Genomic DNA, 21,941 nt, shown 5'->3' with positions numbered 1-21,941 from the left:
AGGAAGGTAGTCAGTCTGGTAGTTGTTTGCCAGACCCAGTGGTGGCAAATCGAGTCAAGAACTTGTTTGGTACGAAAACTACTATTCCTAGTTGTTGGTGTGGTATGCTGTCCTATGCCTCCATCCCTCTGACATCTTTGCATGCGTCTGTACGCTCTTCCGTTTGTAATTTAGTGGATGTTAACTTATGAAGAGGTTTAGTGCATGGCTGTTTTGATCTGGTGTTATCAGATTTGCCTTTTTTGGAAATATTTGATGGTGTTAAATGTAGGATGAAAAAAGGAGAGGGGAAATCTGATAGCATCCCCTCTGTTTCTATGTTTTTCTATTCTTTTAGATATATATATATATATATATATATATATATACATATATATATATATATATATATATATATATACATATATATATATACATATATATATATATATATATATATATATATATATATATATATATATATATATATATACATATATATATATATATATATATACATATATATATATATATATATATATATATATATATATATATATATATATATAATTGTTTTTATTTAATATAACCATCTGAAACTGGAGCTTGTTTTAGTATACTTGGAGATCTACACTTAGTCTGCTTGAGTTGTAATATTTCTTCTTATGTCAAGAGCAGATTTTATAATTTTGTAATATTGCTAGATAGGGTCTAAGTAGGAAGTAGAAGTAATGAAATTGTTGTTGTTGTCTTATTTTTGGTTTCTTTTTATTTTATTTTTTATTATTTTACTGTTTCTTCTTTTTCTTCTTCTTCTTTCTCTTTCAGATTTGTTTTTAGTTTTGTCATGATGTTGTAATCAGCATCTCTTGAGATGTATGTCTCTGTATTTGATGTATTGTGTTGTCTAGGTTGTTTTTGTTTTGTTTTTTATAAAAATTGAAAATGTTATGTCATGAATGTGGAAAGTGAATGAAAGAAAGGAGGAGGGTTATGTGGAGGGTATTGACTAGAGTTTTACTAAACAACTATTACATTGTAAGAAAATAGTTTCTCCCCTGTTGCATCCCTTCCCTCCTTAAAGCCTTCCTTCACACATTTTATGTCTTTGTATGTGTGGGGGGTTTTTTTCCACATGCATAAATTTGGTATTCATTTGTATATTCTCTTCTCACCTTCCCCTTTCTTTATTTTTTTTATTTTTATTTTTTCTAAAGAATGAGAAAGGTGTGTACATTACACTGTACTTGTTCTAGAACTTCAACAGAAACTATGAATTACAGTGTTATATATATATATATATAAATGTGCATCATGAGTGCTTTTACAAAAAGACAGATAACTAAGACCAGACCAGAATCTCCAAACAAGCAGCTGTGATCAGCTCTTCTATTTATCCATTTTAAACATCTTGCTATCCATTACTTTAACTTGTTGAAGGAACACGTTCTGATTGGTTTCTGCCAACAAAAAACGAAAGAGAGAAGAGCCTGTACACTTGAATTAAATTGATCTGAATGAGGTAAAGTGCCAGTTGCCCCCAAACCCCCTTCTCTTGGGAAAAAAAAATATAAACAACACTACTTAAATCTAAATTGCAGTGTGTGGTTGGACTGAAGAGGAGACAAATGATTTAAGGAATGCCATGCATGATATGTTTTTCTCTTGGCAACTTCACTTTAGTTCACACTTTTATTAGTTTTAAGAAATAATTATTAGTTTGCTTCTCTTTGCCTCTGTCTGTCTGCTCTCTGTATGAAAGAACCAAATGTACTCAACCAGAATGCTACAGCACAAAGAGAAGAATGAAACTATATACTATAGTATATGTCAATATTTTTAGTTGGAACATTTCTTTAATGTTTTGTGTTCATGTGAGAGTGTGTTTGTGCATATATATATATGTACCAGTAAGTAATTTGTGTGTGTGTGTGTGTGTGTGCTTGAAGATCTGCGTATGTATAGATAAAAGTACTTGACCATAAATGTTTGTCATTGACATGGGTGGTTTGTTATATTAATTTTACCTTAAACTTTTGGGCAGTCTTCATTTTTAATACTTTGGCTTCTTGACAAAAAATATTAATCTTTGCTAGCTTTAAGTCCGGTGTCAGCCCAGGACTTATTTTTCTCTGAATAGATGATGATGTGAGGTTCTGAATGATGTACAGTAAATGAATGTCATGATTGTAAAGCTTATAGATGTGACACTGTGTGAAAGTGGTGTGGTGTCTTTTTGTATTGCACATTTTTTTTGTGGGTTTTATGGGGGGGGGGGGGGGGGGGGGGGGGGGTTGTTTTTTTTTCAACAGTAGAATGAAATTGGAGGGGTGAACATGCAACTCAGATACTGGGTTGTGCAACACACACACACACACACACACACACACACACACACACAGATCATAAACTGATTTCTTTCTACTCTCATGCATAGTAAGAAGCATTACTAAAAGAAATAACTTTGCATTGGTAATGAGTATTATTGGAAACAAAAGAATTTTTAACCTGCAGAATATGCTATGGTTGTTGTTGTTTACACCAGTGATTTTCTCTCTTCCTTGTGAATGGTGCAGACAATATGTATCCATGCTTCATTATTTATTTCAGATGTTTCATTTGATATTGTTAGTCAGACTTGGGTTCTGCAAAAAAATTAAAAATCAAAAATTCTATGACCCATGTAAGAGTGACAAACTGGTGGTTTTTATCATGGCAGACATGATGGTGAACATGGGCTATAATCGAAAAGACATTGAGGATTCTCTACGTCTTCAAAAATATGACGACATCCATGCCACCTACCTGTTACTGGGGAGGAGAACAACTGAAGTGAGTTGTTTGATGATGATAATGTCCCTTCTTTTTCCAGTGTAATTCCAGTTTGTTTATTTGTGTGTGTGTGTGTGTGTCTGCATGTGGGTGCGTGTGTTCAGAGGATTTTAATAAAATGCAGTTTAATTTTGTTTGGACAGATCTTTTGGACATGGACATGGATTGTAGTTTTTAGTTCTAATTGGTGTACCTGATTTTTGTTAATCTGTATTTTTAGGTGTTTGTTTTTTTCCTTGTATTTCTCTTTTTCTTTGTTTACTTTTTAGCATGTGTTCATTTCAAGATTTGCTTGGATGTGTGTGTATGTGCCTGTATGTGTGTATGGGTCTTCCTGTCCGAACTGAAGGAAAATCTCCAGCACACTATCTCTCTTTTTCCGTTTTTGTCTCTGTGTATCTTTCTATTTCTCTCCCTCTCTCTCTCTCTGAAAAAATACCCTAGTCTCGTGCAAGAGGAGCAGTATCATTTATGGTATGTGTATCCTTTCTCCAACTGTTTTTTTTTGTTGTTGTTGTTTTTTAGTATAACTTTAAGAAAAAGCCACCACAGCAGTGAAACGGTCCTCCTTCCCCCCCCACCCCTCTCCTCCCAGCTTCTTCCTCCAACTCTTTCGTTCATGGTCACCCACACAGAGCTGGTAGAAGGTAAGGAAGATGGAGGTTCAGTGTCCACAGCCCACAGCGGGGACAGGCAGAGTGGGGAAGAGGCAGTGAGTGTTTTCAGGCAGTGTGTAACTCCAGCAGTAATGCCATGCTTTAACACAGCACCTCTCTCCCTCCCCTTTCTGCCTTAATCCTTAGGAATTTCTCTCTTCTTTTTTTTTGCCATTTTCTCGAACCCCCTCTCTCTCTCTCTCTCTCTCTCTCTCTCTCTCTCTCTCTCTCTCTCTGCTGTCAGTCTCAACCAACCCACTGCAGTTACAATCTCTACCTCCGTCTCTTTCTCTGAGACTCTTAACCCCTTCCTCTCTCCCTTCCTTCCTCCTCTCTATCTCTCTTCCTTTGACGCCTCCCCCCCCCTTCCCTGTCTAAAAGTTCTATCCTCTTTTCTTTTCATCGTACTCGTGCTTGGCTGCTACAAGGCCTGGGTAGAACCCTTCATCCTCTCCCTTCTGAACTCTGCAACGTACCTCTTACTGGGCGCTGCCCACCAAAGCGTTTGGCTGTGAACACACACTCTCTGGTCAGGGCAGTCTCCATAGTCACCTGCACACCCCCCCCAAACCCTCCCTCAGGGACCCTTTTCCTTGGGGTCCCCTTACATGGGGTCCAGGGTCTCTGGCACCTCCCTCTAGGGACTGACTGCTTCTCGGTCACCCAAACCAGGTCAGTGAAGCTTTTGGCTTCTTTTTACCACTCGCTTCAGCGTTGGGGAGATTGATGGGTGAGTCCAGGCATATCAGTCATGGTAGCCAAGTGGTTAGACTTTGGCAGTTCGGAAGTTGTGGGTTTGAACGTCATTTAAGATTGTCATACTGGGATTTTACAGATCCTGCCCCGAGGAGTTTGTGTACTGTGGGTTCAAATGAAAGGACTCAGACCCCATGGTTGAACATCATCCATCCACTACATAGATGCTTTTTTTTGCTTTTTTTTTTTAATGTTAAGATTCCCTGGCCAACACTGCATGTGTCTACCCCAAGGACTTGCCACCTGGGTATAATGTGAAATGCAGTACAGAGTACAGCCTTGTTACACAGTTCTGAATCTGAATGAAACTTTATAGCAGTTGCTTTTTCATACTCATCCATGCCCACCATCGCAAGGGAATGCATCTTTTCAATTTGATGTCCTGTTCTCACTTGACCTCATTCTTGAGTACCCTGCCCACTCCAGGGAGACACTCAGGCATTGCATTTGAGCACTTGCTGTCAATAGAGGGCTTAATAGTTAATGTTCTGCATGTTTTGAAACAGACACTATTACATATTAGAAAAATGGCTCAGCAACAGTGCAGGGTCATCTTTGGTACAGTATCCTTGTGGCAGGCAGTCTAACAGTGATAACTCGCTGTGGACTGCTGTTGCAGCGAGTGACAGAACGAGCTTGTAATTTGTATGTGATTGTGTATTGGGGATAAGCAACGTTGGGTATTTCCACTTAACAGCGCTATTGGTGACCACGTAAGTCAATCCTTGAACATCAGTTATATCCTGTCAGAAGTTGTAAAACTATAAACACATGTACCTTAATCTGTTTTGATGTCATTTCATTTTGAGAAGTTACATGAACTTTGACTGCTGATTCTAGTTATTTAATAATGATAATAATACCAAAAATAATAATAAAACATGAATTTTTACAGAGTTGAATCTTGTGTGGTGACAAAGCAGAGCGCTTTCACACCAGACATTCACATATGCAGTGCTCTGGATCAAAGGAATGAAAGACAGAAACTTAAGTTCAGCATCATCCTGCTAACCCTCTTATTTGTTTATTACTCTTTTCTACAGTTGGAAGGCAGTGACCGGACGGGTAGCAACTTGTCATTACAGCAGATTCGCATGCCCTCCAGCCAACGGCCCCACAGCGAGAACAACGCAGCGGGGCAGTCGCCCAACAAAGTCACCCGCTCCCAGTCTGCCACAGGTAGCTCAGGCTCACAGAAACACCGCCGCTACAGTCATGGGGGAGAAAACAACGGTAGTAATAAACGTTGGTGTTTGAGTGATGGGAATCACTGTTCTTGCTTGCTATATTTTTGTCTTGCCAGTTTGTATAGCTGGATTGGGTGTCAGAGTCAGCATGCCGCTTGCGTTTGACGCAGTAACTCGTCGAGAAGTAACCCGTGATTTCTGCAAGCTGAATGGATTGAAAGAATCTAAAGAGAGAGAAAGACCCAAACTTTTTTTTCCTTTTATTCAAGGTTTGGCAACTGGAAACAGTTTTGTTTTAGTTTTGTTTTCTATTTTCTTTTCGTATGTGGTTTTATTTTTCTCTCTCAGTATTCTTTCCTTTTTTCCTCTTTGTTTTATTTCCTTCTTTTCTCTTTTTCTTCAAATATTTTTTAAGATTAATATTTTTATTCAGATAAAATGGGTATTGACTGATCCCCCTATCAAAAAAAAAAAAAGAAAAAAAAAAGGATGGTTTCTGAGACTATCCAAGATGAATTTCACTGAGCAAGAACTTCTTTTAGCCAACACACAGAATGGCTATGATGTATAAATTTCAAGCAACCAATGTTGCCAAAGACCATCACTGCAAAGCACATTAACCTTTGGATATTTTGGGAACAGACATAGTTTCAAAGTTAATGTATGTTGTTGCCTACTCAAGTCTATCAGAATGTTCTGTTTTATGCCACTATATCCTGTGATTATTTTCACCAGTGTAGTTTGTATTAAAATCTTGTCACATGAATACTGATATAATATGATCTTGTTATGATCTTGTAATTTCTCATGACAAAGAAAGATACAGATTGAGAAAGGGTTGGAAATGAATTTACTGCTGACCAAGTATCCTTTTTCCTTTCCTTTGCTATTCATTTCGTTATATTTTTTTCTGTGAATGAATCATTTCAGCTAAGAAATGCTTATTCTTTCACCATGCTCTGTACCATTCATCATACCTTTCCATATTTCTTCTCATGTACCTCTTCTTTCAGTCTTCTAGCATCATTTACAAATGTTTATTGGACTCTGTAGAGCAGTAATTTTGAAGATTAACAAATCAGTGAAATGCTGAGGAAAGAGACGCTGGTCATGGCATGATTAAGGAATGAGTTTTTATGTTAAAGGCGCTATTGATATTGCTAACCCTTTCACCATAGGCGTTCCCTGTCCAGTCAGAAACACAGTCTGCTGCTTATCCAGTCAATAGAGTTGGCCTCAGTTGGCAACTAAGTTATTTGATCTTGTGAAGCATTATGAATATAAATAAGAAGAAAATGAGCTTTTGTCTTGCCACATTCCCCGATCAAACGCTATTTTTCTTTTTGCCTACAGTTGCCTTTTATACAGGCTAGACAGACAGTGTAAACACAGACTTTGTGTCTTGTGAAAAAATCAGTGGTCTTTTAAAGAAAAATTCAACAACTTCTAAGATCAATTATAATATTTCTTTTTGAGCCTGCATTTTATGTATTCTGTGTCCATGACAAGTATTGATAATTGTGTAACAAATTCTGATGGTATTGTTGATGGAAAATTGAATTTTCACATGTAAACAAAGGGTGAATTTGCCTCATGATAATATTTGTTTCCATTAGAAATGAAGAACTGTATGATGAATTACTCAGGTTGTCTCTGACAGCTTTGATTTTTATTTGTTAATTTGTCAGGTCACTTCCAGTGATACATACACAAGGACAACTATGGTTGCCTATCCAGTGGTGAAGGGGTTAAAGACATTGTCATTGCATGCTTCATGTATTCATTTATCGTCTGTTAATCCTCACCCATACACTCAAATTACTTTGTTAGTTGGTGCATGCTTCATATATGTGTATGGGTGAGAGAGAGAGTGTGTGTGTGTGTTTGTTGAAAGATAGAAATTAAGTTTGGCATCATGTAGTGTACCATGTCAGAGGATAACTAGTGAGCCAGTGTGTGATAATACAGAGTCCCCTTGTTTGGATTTAAGTGGGCTATGATTCATGAATGAACTTAATAGAGACTTCTGTTTTGTCCAGTAATGCATGTTAGAGCTCAAGTCAATGAAAATTAGGTGCAATCGTTGAGGAGATTGGAGGATACTGTTCATGTGATCAGAGTGTGTGTGTGCGTGTGTAAAAGAGAGAAAAAGAGCAGGGTTGATGGAGGAGAGAAGATATATTAATATGAGAACCCACACAAGTTATAATCCAATTATTCTTCATGATGTGACTGTGAGAATTACTTTATTTGCATGTGTATGAGAGAGGAGAAAGAGTTGTGGTTACTAAAATTCTTGTGTATACTTAAGTTCATGTAAAGTTTTAAGAGTGTACCGGTGTTTCATTGAAGGCTTATATATACTTAGTCCATTTAAGTTTGAGAGAGTACCTGTGTTTCGTCTATGCACTTATGCTGTCAAATATAAGTGCACATTCATTGTTTGACGAGAGAATGGGGTGGTGGAGAGATAATTATTGTAGACATGTGAGTAAATGTGGAGGAAGGGATTTGGGTTACGTATGCAGTGTATGGGCAATTGTAAATTACACTTGTTTTAAAAAACAAGGGGAAAAAAGAATGACTAATTACTCGCATGTGGCAGGCATGCTTCTTGTGGCTTGTGCTTGTGTGTAAAACTCTCATTCACTCATGATGCACTTAAGCAACAGTAGTGATTCTGACAAATTGTCTGCCTTTTTCTTTCACTGTTTTTCTTTTCTTTTTCTTTTTTTTCCTCCATACTGTTTGGCTGTAGGTTCGGGTAGCGGCACAGGAGCACCACCGACCTCAGTTCAGGGTTCCACACGGAGACAGAACACCATCGACACCACCACCACCAAGGAGAGTGCACTGACGGCCAGGATGGCCAAAACCTCTTCTGGTGGTTCCGTGTCCGTTGAGTCTCCCAAGGTAGGAAATTTCTTCTTTTGGCTTACACATCCCCCCATCTCGCTCTCACTTCATTTTGTCGTGGTGCTGTATTGATGGGGTACCCACGTTCTTTGCGGGCAGATGTGTGTTTTGGGTTTGACCTCTGTATGACAGAATTGTGGTAGGTGTTTTGGCTAGATCAAATTTCATTATTTGGAGAGCGTAGCATTTTAAAAGTGGCGAATGTATATTTTGGGTTTGCACAGAATTGTGTAGATGTTTGGACTTGGTCAGACTTTACTGCTTGGATAGCATACCCATTTGATTTCAGTCACGAAGAGAATTAAAAGTAGCAGATGTATGTTTTGTATGCACAGTATTGTAAAGGTGTTTGGACTTCATCAAAGGACAGTGTTCGGAGAACATACACTCCTGATTTAAGTGATGGAGAGGGTGAAGACGTGTGACATGTATACAGTCCATGCTGCTTGTTTGGATAATGGTATATTTGGAATACATTCTGTTCAAGCTCCTGATAGGCTGACATGTTGACCATGGTTTGAAGCGGGTGTGTGCGTATGTATTCTGTCAAGTTTAGGTTCTAGCACAGGGGGAGGGAGTGAATAGATTTAACCTCAGAACACCCATTTCTTCCCTCGTTTTTTCTTTACATATATGAAGGTAAAGATTAAACGGAAAGATATTTCTTAGGAGTTCAAATTTAACTGCTGTTGCTTGAAATTTTATTCAGTTATTTTTATATTCAATGTCATCATCTTCATTACTGAATTTTCTTTATAGTCATTTTGTATGTACATCTTGGTATTTTCATGCTTTTATTCTTAGCATTGGTAATAGCTCTTTCTGCTTTACATTGGAATAGATTTGCTATTTAATCCAGTAGACTAAAGCAGTAGTATTCTTTGTAAGATGCTTGATAGATTGCACTTAGTGGTGTTTATTTTCAAGTTTTGATGACATTACTTCAAATAAGGTATTTTTTTGCAGACTGTTAGTGAGCATAGTTGTAGAAAAGTTTAGTTGGGACTGATTTTGTGATGTGAAAAGGTCAGTGATTCAGTACAAAGAGGCATGAGATGAGAGAGATTATGATGGCTTGGAATGTCGTCAGTTTTTGTGAGATATATTTTGTAATATTGATGGATAGATAGGAATGAGTTACTTTCATAGTGCTGTGTAAATAGATAGAAATAAATTGTCTGGCATGCATTTTGAATGGCTTTACACACACACACACACACACACACACACACACACACACACACACACACACACTTTAATGCAAACATATATGTGCATATATGAAAGGTATGGCATGCACATTGAATTGCTTTGATCATAAATGCTCACACTTTTCATGCAAACTTGTAAATGAAAACATGCACATGATAATTTCATTAATACAAAGTTATGCTTATGAGCATGCATGTGCACACACATTCACACTCTGACGTGCATGCATGTCCATGTGCCAACACTGGCTGTCTGCCAACTTGAATGAAAACTTCCCAAGATAAAAACCATACCCATAACAGTTTGACACCAGCATAATTACTTACTTCAAATGAACAGTAAAACAGCTACCCACTTACAGCATGACTGTGAAGTAGTATGACTCACATAGAACTATCAGTGTAAAAGCAGTCACCCAGTCTGAAGAAGCCAGCGTTTCTCTCATGCCTGCTTTGTGATGCTTTTGGACCTGATTAGATTGCCTAGTAGAAGTGGCGTTGTTCTTCCTGCATGTGACCTGGCTGCAACAGCATGTGTCTCTCTTAATTAGACCCAGTCAGGGCGGACAAGCATGAACCACTCCACCTCCAGCAGTAAAGACTCAATGTCCTCCAGTAGCCGGCCCAAGACCCCTTCCAAAGGATCCATAGACTCACCAAAGGTAGGAAGGCTGGGCCTCACTGTTGAGGGCTGATGCTGGTCGCAGCAGCATTCTTGGGAGTTGGGGGGAGGGGCTGCGGGGTTGACTTAGCATGTTTGGTTGCACTTGTTTTCTTCAGTTTTAGTGGTAATTTTGTTGTTGGGTTTCTTTTCTTTTTTTTTCCCCCCCTCTTGATAATTCCTACAAATCTTTGTTGTATCAAAGCTTACCACCCTCACATCAACTGTAGACATAGATATTCAAGCCAGTGTCTGGTTTTATCTTTGTACTGAATGATCATCATTTGTCTCACATTGTTTTTGGTCAATCTTAACCCTCATATTTAGTGATTCAGAATGCTGTAAATATAGTTTTTTAAGATAATGTACATTTTGTGTTATTGTTTTACTTTCATGACAATAGTTCGATTTGGTTTCTTTTGGGTTTTTTTGTACCTGTTTTTAAGTTAATTGGATTGTCTTCTTTTCACTGGATTTAAAATGATATGTTTATCGAAAAGGTAGTATTCACCATGTGAGGATTCCTCCTGACAACTGGTGTTATTGTTGTCGGTTGGAGACAATGTTGGTTTCCCATAGCGTTTCTGAAAATCATATTTTAATTACACATACTTAACCGTGACCCAACTAGTGCAGACTCCGGCAGGGGTCTGACATTCCTGCCGGAAAAAGAGTCTGCACTAGTTGGGTCACGGTAAGTATATTATTTAAACGTAATTTTAGATAGAAAATTTCCTAATTCGTTTATGGAAATGCTGATAATGAAAAAAAAATTGTTAAAAGTAAACATTGTCCTCATTCTGAAACACATACCCATCTTTTCTTTTCCCTGTGTGTGCACTCTCAAGTTTCTGTGCTCCACAACCTTCCATTCGCTGAGCGCACTTTTGACTTTAACCCAACTTCAGTTGTTTTTTTTAGGGGTGTGGGGGGGGGGGGGGATTCATTACTAACAATGAGTCACATGTAATTAATGTTTTGAAAATTCGCAATAGAGCTTGGTAGAATTGAGACAGGTCTTGGATCCATCAATATTTAAATCACCGATTTTATAGTTCCTATAGGTTAAATTTTCATTCTTAATGGCTTTTTTCAATCATCACAGTACACCACCAATTTTTGTTGTTTTTTTTTCATCACCATTACCGTTTGGAAAGCAAATTATTTCAGACAGGGATGTTACTGATATATTGTTCTCAATCATTTCAGCAAATATTGCTATTGGTGTCATTGTAACAGTGGACATGCAGGCATGAGATTTTTCCGACTAAAGTCGGATTTCCAACCGAAAATTGGCTCCAGAGGGCATTTTTGAGATTTGCGTAAATCTGTTGAGAAAATCGGCGGGGTGGAGGGTGGGTGAGGTTTTTTTCCGACCCACAAAGGTTGCACGAACGTTGTCTAACCGATCAACAAGACAGACCCACAGCATTTGCTAAAATACCCTATGTTTGGATAAGCAAACCAATTGAGAATAAGTGTTCCGTTGCTCCTTTGTCATCATTCAGCTTATCTATATTCGGTCGGGATTACAAAATTCGCTTGCGGGCTTCACGACCTGCAAAGATAACTGATTTCGTCGATTGTCTTCAGTCACTGACAAAACGAGAAAACTCACAAAGGATCAGAGGATTTTTGCAGCAGAGATCGATAAAGGACTGAATAATATGTGGAACTGGGTCTGGCAAGATGAGATTGTGAAAACAGAAGTGAAGAATAAAAAAATAACTTTCCGGGTAGGCGATGCCATTCACAAAATTGACACCGCGGGCAAGGCCAAGTGCGATTGGTGTCAGATTGTATGGGTGCAACTCTTCACTCTAGGCACGGTAATCTGTTTTCACATTTGCATTAAATACAGAGTGTCCGTTTTCTAGAAGAAAAAAGAAAGAAAGAAAAAGCCGATGGGCCGTTCTATATCATTTACAGATGATCTGTCAAAACAAAAAGGAATGCTCTTTCGAAAGCGTCGTTTGTTGACCCGTTGAGAGGGGATCCAGTGACTTGTCATGATTCGCTGAGGTACCCCCCCACCCCCCTCTCTCTCTTGAGTTTCCTGCCAGTGCTGAGGGAAGGGGGGGACGAGGGGGGACTGGGGGGGATTAAACCACTGTCAATGACTGTGGCAATTTTGGCACTGAGCCAAGGCACTGACCACTAGCTCCAGCTGAGAATCCTTGACTGCTTGAAAGTGATATAACCAGTCACAGACCCACCCCCTCCTCCCTCCATTCCCCTTCCCCCTTTCTTTCCTCAACCAGCACACATGCATATCAGTGGAATGGAACAGAGACTACAGTTGAAGAGACCAGGTGGTCAGTTATATTGATGATATAGTGCAAACTTGTGTGCTAATAACATTTTCCTTGAAAACACACACACACACACACACACACACACACACACACACGCTCACACAAAGAGTTTAACACACAGAGAATTGTATTTAAAGCAGTGCACATACATGAACTTTAACTCTTTCCTCCCATGTCCAGCCCGACCCCTGTTCTCAATCTCTTTGTCTGTCTGTCTGTCTCTCTTTCTCACATATACACAGAGAGTTGCATTGAAACCACACACACACACACACACACACACACGAGACACGATTTTTAAAATCATGCCCCCAAGGCTGACTTTACAGGTTTGGAGGCAAAAACACTTCAGTTTAACCCTCAAAGTGCTGGATATAATAAAACATACATACAGAAATCATGCTTGAAACAAAGGGATAGTTTGCCTCCGCTACCTGTGCTCTGATTTGGGGCATTTGTATGCTTATCAGTAAGAATAAATAGGTAAACCTATACATTTTTGGAAAGTAGAGTGAATGAAGAATCAGATAAAAGTAAGAAAAAGGCTGCACCTTATAAGTAGTTGGAGATATTCCAGAGGATATAAACAACAAATTTTGCACACTTGTTTTCCAAAAATGTCAACCACAATGTTTATAGGTATTTTCACATCTTTTACAGAGTCAAAATCTCAAAATTGGCATTAAACTGTGCAGAAAATGTTCTGGCTGCAGAATCATGGTATGAATATAACTGAAACAATGAAATTATAAGCATTGTATTATTTGTTTGAGACACACCCACCGACGCCACGCACGCGCACATCTACAATACTTTATGCAATCACAGGCAAACAAAAAAATAAATGTTTTCTTTTAGCTCATGTTGCTTTCAAAAGCAGCAAGAATGCTTTAAATCAAAATAATTTCCAGTTTTCTAGCTTGATTTGGTCAAGAAATCGCAATAGACCCATGCCTAACCCACTTTACCACCCCTCCCCACCCCCATCACCCACCCCCCAGTTTTTGTGGCTGGAGACACAAAACTGAATGAACAACAAGCAAGCCAGCATGCCCAAGTGTCAAAATAACAAAGCCGTTTTCATCAGAATCCTGTCAGCAAACGAATCATCACTAGTGACAAGGTCACTCATTTCCTGAGCTTTGTCATTTTCAGTGTCACTCATTGTTTACAAAAAATACGAAGATCTGGACTTATAAACTCGGTCAAAGTTTGTGCAAACACAAGCAGGGCGGCAGTAACACCAGAACGAGGCTATTTTATGAAGGCTGCCGAGTACAGTCGTACGATGTCGGACCTTATGTAAACAGAGCCACAATCGTGGCCCATCGCACTTTACCGGGAAAGCCACGATCGTGGCTCATCGCGCTCTCCGGGTTAAGAAGAATTGGACTGATTTTTTGTCTTCTGTGGGTTGGAATATCTCAGCAGCATTGGTGGCCCGCAAGTGCAGATTTCATGGTTTGAATTGAGAAGAACCTTCAGCTTCAGGGGGCTTCAGCCCCAGACCCACACCTTTCAGACTCTATCACAATTTCCCAATCTCATGCCTGACATGTAAACTTGATATTAGTAACAAAAATTATGTCATAGGTCACCTGTCGACTGGCATCATAAACTATTTCTCATGAAATTATTGAGTATTCATCATTGGACAAGAGTGGGGTGTACTTTAACCTTAATGCCTCCGAGTAACACAGTTTGAAAATATGGAGAGAAAAAAAACATCAGCATTGTGTATTTTGGATATTTGTAATTACACAGAGAAACGGCATATTAACCACATGTCTGTTGGATATTTGTCATGATGATTTTTTGAAAATTAGTTATAAAAAGTTAGTTGTGTGAAACATTATCAGATAAATTTTCATGTTTGACACTCCGAAGTTAAGAGCAATAATTTTGACAACTTTCTGCATTAGATATCTACTCGAAAGCCTTTGAATCATTCGCCATCTGCATCATCTAAAGAAAATTCTGGTACAACCACTTCAACGGGGCGACCCAAGACTGCCACTCCTAAGAGTTCTGTTGAAGCAAAGGTAAAGAAACAAAGGAATGTTAACTGGTAAGGAGAGCAGATTGTTCACAGCATAATTCAGGTTCTAATATTATATGTATGTAAGATTGTATTCAGAATTTGTAGCTTGGGGTATGCTGTTTGGGGAATTGTCACTACACCTTTTAACATCTTGGCTTTCATACTTTCCACTGGGATTTTTTGTTCGTTGACTTGGATATGAATTTTGTTTTTATTATTCACATGACAGTTTGTTATTGTGTTAAGTTTCCAGTGTTCTGTTTTGATCTGCCAGGTTTTGGCGGTGTCATTTTGTTGTAACATTCACTTACAGTTACTGAAGGACTAAATTTGAGTATGTTGCTTGCTCCCTTTCTCTCCATCTGAAAGAGATATGCAGTGGGGAGAGAGATAGATGTGCCAGTATTTCAAAGCACATGTTTCAATACCTGGCCAGTTTGCTGATGTAGTAGTCCTTGGGGCGCATCCTCGGCCCATCACTTACCCCTACATTTGTTCAGATCCAACCCTGAAAGTTACACAGAGACATGGAGAGTTTGCTCTGCTGTTGTCTTGAAGAATGCCAGAGAAGGCGCCTTTGCTACTGAGGCCAGTATAGATTTCCAAATGGGAATGTAGCAGTGAAAACAAATTTAGCAGCGAAAGAATTGTATATGAAAAAGTGATTCTGACAGGATTAGTCTCTTTGTAAATGTCAATAATGATAAAATAAAGTTTACACAGATAAATACTCGAAGTTTTTGTTTGTGTGTGGGGTGGTATCATGTATCTTGTGATTCCTAGACAAAGTCATTAATGTTCAAATGAGTTACGAAAAGGGATGCTGTGATCTTGTCATTGAAGAGCCAGACTGAAAGTGAGGATCAAGTGGAATGTCCAGAAAGTGGTTAATAGTTTTGAAAAGCCTGGTTTGCTAGTATGACAGTCTTTCCACTTGAAAACTGAAGGTGATCTGCTTCTGACTGGTGACATATTTGCTGACAGTTTTTGATAGATTTATAAATGCATGTTATTTGGAATTTTACAAACATTAGAAATGTTTTAGCCTTTTGGTCCTTCAACCGATCAGAAATGAATGAGACCTGCACAATTTTGCTTGCTGTTTTGCACAGTCGCATGCGTGCACAGTTGTGTGTAAACTGCACAGGTATTGCATGGGATTTTGATTTGTGACACTTTCTTTTTTTTAAACAGCATGTTTTGTTTCAGGCTTGATAAGATTTATTATTAGACCTAAGGTAATAGAAATCCACCACATTCCTTTCCATAACTCCCTGACCCCCATTTCTTTGGAAAAAAAAATAATTTGTTTATTTCTATATGTCTCTGTTTTAATTATTTATTTTTGAGTGTGTTTAGCAGGAGATGAGATTTTTCCGTAAATTTACGGAAATCATTAAACCTGAGAACTCGTAAGGGTCGATCTTCAGATGTGTAAATCCATTGAGAAAACCAAGGGGTATATGTATGTGTGATAGGTTCGTTTTCTGTTGGTCAGATACGTGAGTCGATCGTATTTCGTATGCTTGAGAGAGCCCATTTGAAAACACCACTTAATGCCATACTATTCTTTACATTGCAATCATGGATCTGAATCTTAAGTACACTCTCCAGTCCATATCCTCCGTTTATAGACCCTGTAGTAAAGAGGCTTTGAGTAGAGCTAGAGGGTGACTTGTTGGAGAGCCTAATTTAGACACATCTCCTAACTATGGCAGTTGATGGAAGTAAGTCAACAGTTGTCAAAATGCCCATCATAACAGATGATCCGTCCATGGCACATGTTGAGACCTCTGTGAAAAACAAACAGCAGGCGCGCACGGCGCACACACACACACACACACACACACACACACATGCACGCAACAAAAATGTTTGAAGCATTAGACGTCTATGCAGATAGTATAAATTGTTTAGATGTGGGATCTATTTCTGGCTCACCAAAGATTAATCAACGTGCATGAAGTGTTAGATTTTGTTCAAACAAGTGTGCCGTTTGTCTCTGATTTGGAAGTCCATATATGTGTTTTTATCGCCATTCTTTTCGTTTCGCATGGCTGCTTCACTCCTAATCTGGCATTCCACCTTTCCTGTAACAGTGTGTGTGTGCATGTGTGCATATGTTTGCATATTCATGAGTTGAAAGAATGGGACTGTATGCATAGTCATGAGTTATAAGAAAGAAAGGGACATGCACGCACACCCACACACACACATACACACCCGCACACACACAACCACACACCCAACACCCACACACACACCCCACACCCACTCATCCACACACACACACCACACCACACCACACGCACACACACCACACCACACCACACCACACCACACCACACCACACACACACACACACACACACACACACACACAACACCACACCACACCACACCACACCACACCACACCACACAGAATAAAGTATAAGATCAGCACTCTATGTTATAAATGTATTCATGAATCTGCCCCTTCCTATCTTTGTGGCTGCCTTCACCTCTACACTCCATCTCGCTCGTTAGGATCAGCTTCGGATCCACGCTGTTTATGCATACCCAGATTCAAACACTCCACTATTGGACACCGTTCTTTCTCTGTCTCTGGACCTTGTATTTGGAATGAACTTCCTTTTTCACTTCATCAGGTCTCTGCACTCAGCCCTTTCAAGTCTGGCCTTAAAATCCACCTCTTCACAAGATAGCCTCCCTCCCCTACCTTTTTTGTCTTCAGTTTCTTCAATTTTAGAGTTATGTATGCGTGTGAATGACTGGTGTGAAAGCGCTTTGATTTGTCTCTGCACAAGATTCAGCGTTATATAAATACTATCATTATTATTATTATTATTACACACACACACACACCACACCACACCACACCACACCACACCACACCACACCCACACACACACACCACACCACACGCATGCACACGCACACGCAAGCACACAGTTGCATGGAAAACAAAACACACACTCTTTCTCTCTTTTAGTTTAGATGAATTATTATATACCATTACAGATCCTCTCTCCACACCCCATACCCCAACCACTATCAGTGTTTTCAGTATATTTCAAAATTTTGAACTCATCTCTCTTTGCCCTTTCTTGCACGCACAAGCGGACACACACAAACCAAACAATTTTATTGTTGTTGATTGTTTGGTATGGTTACATTCAGAGACATCCTCCACCTGAAGTGCTGGACTGTCAATCCTGTCATATTCAACTAAACCTGGGAACAGAGTTTGAACTGATTTTGTCTTTTCCTGCACAAGTGTTTTAGATTAATTGTGATACTTAACAGCTTTAGCAGTCATCAAGGTTATTATTATTATTATCATTTACGCCTAATCTTGAAAATAAGCCCTAAGCGTTTACAAATAGAACACATATGTAAAATATCAAAAAGGAAGAACTGAACCCAAGATACCAAACATTTTTTTTTTTTTTAAATTCATCACCACACACACACACACACGCACCCCACAGTACATACAAGCACAGGTGCATGCATACTCACAAGTCATAGCACATAATATTAAGTAGTGCACAATCAAAAATACAACCAACAAATTCTGAAACTATCAAAACTCACACACTCACAAATAGTCATTTTAGTTCATACTGGAATGGGATGAGCTGTTGGGAATTAGACAGGAGGGGAAAATTTGGGTTTTCAGACTGGATTTGAAAGACTGCAGGGAATTTGAGTGACAGAGTGGCTGAGGAAGTTGATTCCAAAGAAAGGGGGCATGGCATGAAAAACTGCGTTGGCCATACTTTTTGGTTCCAGCAGGGGGGATCCTAAGCATGCAGGTGTCAGAAGAATAGCAGAGTTGGCAAGAGGATATGTAAGGATGAATGAGATCAGAAAGATACTGTGGACCAGAAGCCTCAATGGACTTGAAACGAAGAGAAACAACTTTGTAAATGATTCTTTTTTGTACTGGGATCCAGGTTTAAGTATGAAGGAGAGGAGAGACATGATCAGATTTAGAGGAATGAAAGACTAGATGCGCAGCATGGTTCTGGGCTTTCTGAAGCCTAGCAAAGAGGTAGCTGGGTGGACCAGCAAGTAGGGAATCAAGATAATCCAGGCGGGACAGCACAGAGACACAGAGGGAAAGTTTTGGTTGCATCTTCAGTCAACGAATGACGAATGGATGCAATTCTGTGAATTTCAAAGTAACACAGTTTGCACATATTTGCAACATGCTGCTAATAGGAAAGAGACTGGTCAAGTTCGACACCAAGATTGTGGACGGAAGAGGAAAGAGGACTGTCAGTGCCAAAGAGGGAGACTTAGGAAGGAAAAGAGACTGAGTGGCAAAGTCTTTGTGGGGTGATAATTATGATTTCACTTTTATCCTCATTTAATTTTAGCTTGTTGAAAGTGGTGGTGGGAGCGGCATTGGTTGGGTTTTTTTGTGTTTTTTTGTTTTTTTTTTGTTGTTGTTGTTTTTCTCAGGAAGTCTGTGGAGAAAGTGTCTTAAAAAGAATGGCAAGTAAATAAGCTGCAACGGTGATGTGGAAAGTGTCACAAAGCTGTTTCTGTTTTGTTGAAGGCTAAAGCAGAAACTCATAGCAATGCAAGTCTTTAAGCTTGTAAAAATGTTTTTTTTCCAAGGAGAGACAACAGCCTGTGGAAACTATGAAATACCAGTATGCTTTTGCAGCACTTTTGGTGTTGGCTTTCTGCCCCTTTTATTTTTATTAGTATTGTAATTATTGTTGTTCTTTTTTCTTTTTTTTTCTTCTTTTTTTTCTTTTTTTTTTTTTTCTTTTTTTTTTCTTTTTTTGCTGTCCCCTTTCTCCCCTTCTTGTGTCCCAGAATCCAAACTGTAGTTCTAAACTAGTGAGACAGTCTTGCTGCCTTTCTCACAGATCACTCACTCCGGAACCAGAGCCACCATGCCCTTGAGGAAAACTCCTCATCCTCCAGGCTCTGCTCCGGCTGCTGCGCCCACCACCTCCGCTTCCTCCACATCCTCCACTGCCAAGAATTCTGTGGTTGCTCACAGCACCGGCATCCCTCGGCGGAGTACCTTCAGCCCTGGTGACAATCGCTCCCAAACTCCTGCTGAAACCAAGTCCAGGCCCACCAACGGCCAAGACATTCGAAGGTGATTTGAGCTGTTTGGAGAGGTTTATCACGTGGAATCTTCACAGTGTGGTGCTACTCAGAACAGAATTAGGGTGTATTATTTTGCAGATTCTTCAGATGTAGTACCACTCAGAACAGAATCAGAGGGTATTTATTATACAGTCTAAAGATGTTGTGCCTCTTAGAACAGAATTAGGGAGTATTTTTATGCTGTCTACAGATGTGGTGCCACTCAGAACAGAATTAGGGGGTATTTTTTTTACAGTCAACAGTGTGGTGCGTGCAACTCAGAATAGTCCAGTCCTGGAATGGCCTCTTTGTATTTGCAGTTGTTAGTGATAGTGTGTTGGACTCCTACATTTGTATTCGGAATAGTGCAGCCCTGAAATGACCGCCTTTTACAAATTTGTAGTTGTTAGTATGTTAGAATCTGATATGTATTTATTGATACATTTGGGTTTTTTTGCCATTCCTTGTTGGAAGATCTGAACTGTTTCACTGTGTTATTTGTGAACATGTGACAACCATGTAAGTAAAATAAGTGATGTTGTTTCCTTTATGTGCGCTTGTTTGTGTGTGTGTGTGTGTGTTTGGACAGGCAGTCATTCAGAACTTGTCTTTTCCAGTCACATACCCAATTCCTCCAGCGGTGCCCCAGAACCAGCATCAGCCTCAGCAGCACGCCCCAAAGGTCACGCTAAGTCAGCCAGCATGTCGCAGTCCCCTCGTGACACAGACCTACCTCCTCTCTCTACTGATGCAGAATTTCGGCCGCCGTAAGACATGCACACCTTTATTACTTCTGAGTTTTCCTTCTTAGAAAGATAATTGTTTCCAAAAGCCAGTGGCAGCCACTTTCAGACGACAGTTTACAAAACAGTTTGTTCTTAAATTTTTTTGTTTTAGGTAAAGGATGCTTTTTTCCTGAAATAAGTCAAGAACAGCATTGTGGATCTTTTTTCTTTTTAAATTTTTTCTTCTTCTTTGTCCCTTAACCAGTAGAGTGCCTATAAGGCGTCAGCTGACGTCCTACAAAAAGTGTTGCCATAGTGCCTATAAGGCGTCCTGCATATGTTCCGATTTTTCCTTCATTGGAATTTGGTTCAATTCACATAAGCAGACTCTGAACAGTTAGTTTAATGTGTCTGGATTATTAAAATGCTATTTAAATGAACATACATCAGGTAGAAGACCCCTTTCTACACGATAATAATTTGCTAACTGGCCACATGATACACGCGTGGAAAAGGGGGTTGCATCATGTGCAAAAAAATGCATTGAAAACTCTGTCCAGTAAAGCAGTTGGTCACAGTAAGCAGATTTACACAATTCTGAATGCTCTGCTTGTGATAATGGACGGCTTTTGCGATGGAAAGGGATCTCTCTTGTCTGATGATTGGTTTGAAAACGAAGGTGAGTGACAACGACAGCGATGAAACTGACAGCCCATTTGATGGTAATTCAGTCCGTCTGTCCAATCAAAAGCGTTTTTGAACAAGTGGCTATGACTGACAGAATATGTGCAGCTAGCGTTGGAAGAAAGGGAGGAGAGGGAGAGGAGTGATGTAAGACGATAGGTCGAATGCCAGCCAGAGTTCATTTAGGGGGTGTGGCTATTGGGGACGAGTGTACTCTTATTTCAGTGCAGACTGTAGGAAATCAACAACCACCAATGCTCCACGAATTTCACGAAATGCAGTGTGGAACCTGCACTGGATGTGAAGCACATGCTTTTTGTTCTTAATGCTTTTTGGGTTTGTTTGTTTTTTGGGTTGTTTTTTTTTGTTTGTTTGTTGTTGTTTTTCTGAATCAGATGGTTGACTTGTTTGAAGTGGTGACAATCCGGATGCACAGCAGACACTAACCAGCCCTTGTGCAACTTGAAAGGAGTGAATGTCATCAAAGAACTTTCACCCTCTCACTTGCGAACGCTCTTAGCTGTCAACCAGCTCAGTTTCTGAGACCGTGATTGACCTTTTACATTGACTTTACTCACCGTTGTCATTGTTGGGACAGTGATTTACTTACTTGTCTGCATGAGCTGTGATTTGTTTTTATAAACTGTCTGTTCTAATTTCGTCTACAGGTATAATCTGATAATAGGCATGCTATTTCTGGCTGTATTTTCTTTCTTTTCTTTATGGATGTCATTATGTAGAGGTGGAAATAGACTTTTTTGTTGCACAAAAATTATTATCTTGACTTTGCATGCTTGAACAGTTGTCTACAATCAACCTAAGTGAGAAAAAAGCCCGGAAGCAGAATCTACACTCATTTTCC

At 39.3% G+C, this 21,941-nt stretch overlaps 1 protein-coding gene across 10 annotated transcripts in view; it reads left to right on the top strand.

Moving 5' to 3' along the window:
• LOC143280936 (MAP/microtubule affinity-regulating kinase 3-like) overlaps positions 1 to 21,941 on the top strand; it is a 53,301-nt gene that overhangs the window by 17,346 nt on the left and 14,014 nt on the right. For 5 of the 10 annotated variants that reach the window (XM_076585737.1, XM_076585732.1, XM_076585736.1 and 2 more), the window contains exons 12-18: positions 2,699 to 2,811; positions 5,267 to 5,468; positions 8,169 to 8,323; positions 10,089 to 10,199; positions 14,436 to 14,555; positions 19,442 to 19,680; positions 20,288 to 20,437. In XM_076585737.1, coding sequence (XP_076441852.1) covers positions 2,699 to 2,811; positions 5,267 to 5,468; positions 8,169 to 8,323; positions 10,089 to 10,199; positions 14,436 to 14,555; positions 19,442 to 19,680; positions 20,288 to 20,437 — 1,090 coding nt within the window. The remainder of the gene's footprint in view (positions 1 to 2,698; positions 2,812 to 5,266; positions 5,469 to 8,168; positions 8,324 to 10,088; positions 10,200 to 14,435; positions 14,556 to 19,441; positions 19,681 to 20,287; positions 20,438 to 21,941) is intronic. The other 5 variants (XM_076585733.1, XM_076585734.1, XM_076585735.1 and 2 more) reach the window with 4 other exon arrangements.

Source organism: Babylonia areolata, chromosome 4 (assembly GCF_041734735.1).
Source record: "Babylonia areolata isolate BAREFJ2019XMU chromosome 4, ASM4173473v1, whole genome shotgun sequence".
Lineage (NCBI taxonomy): Eukaryota > Metazoa > Mollusca > Gastropoda > Neogastropoda > Buccinidae > Babylonia > Babylonia areolata.
This window is presented reverse-complemented; position numbering and strand designations above follow the sequence as displayed.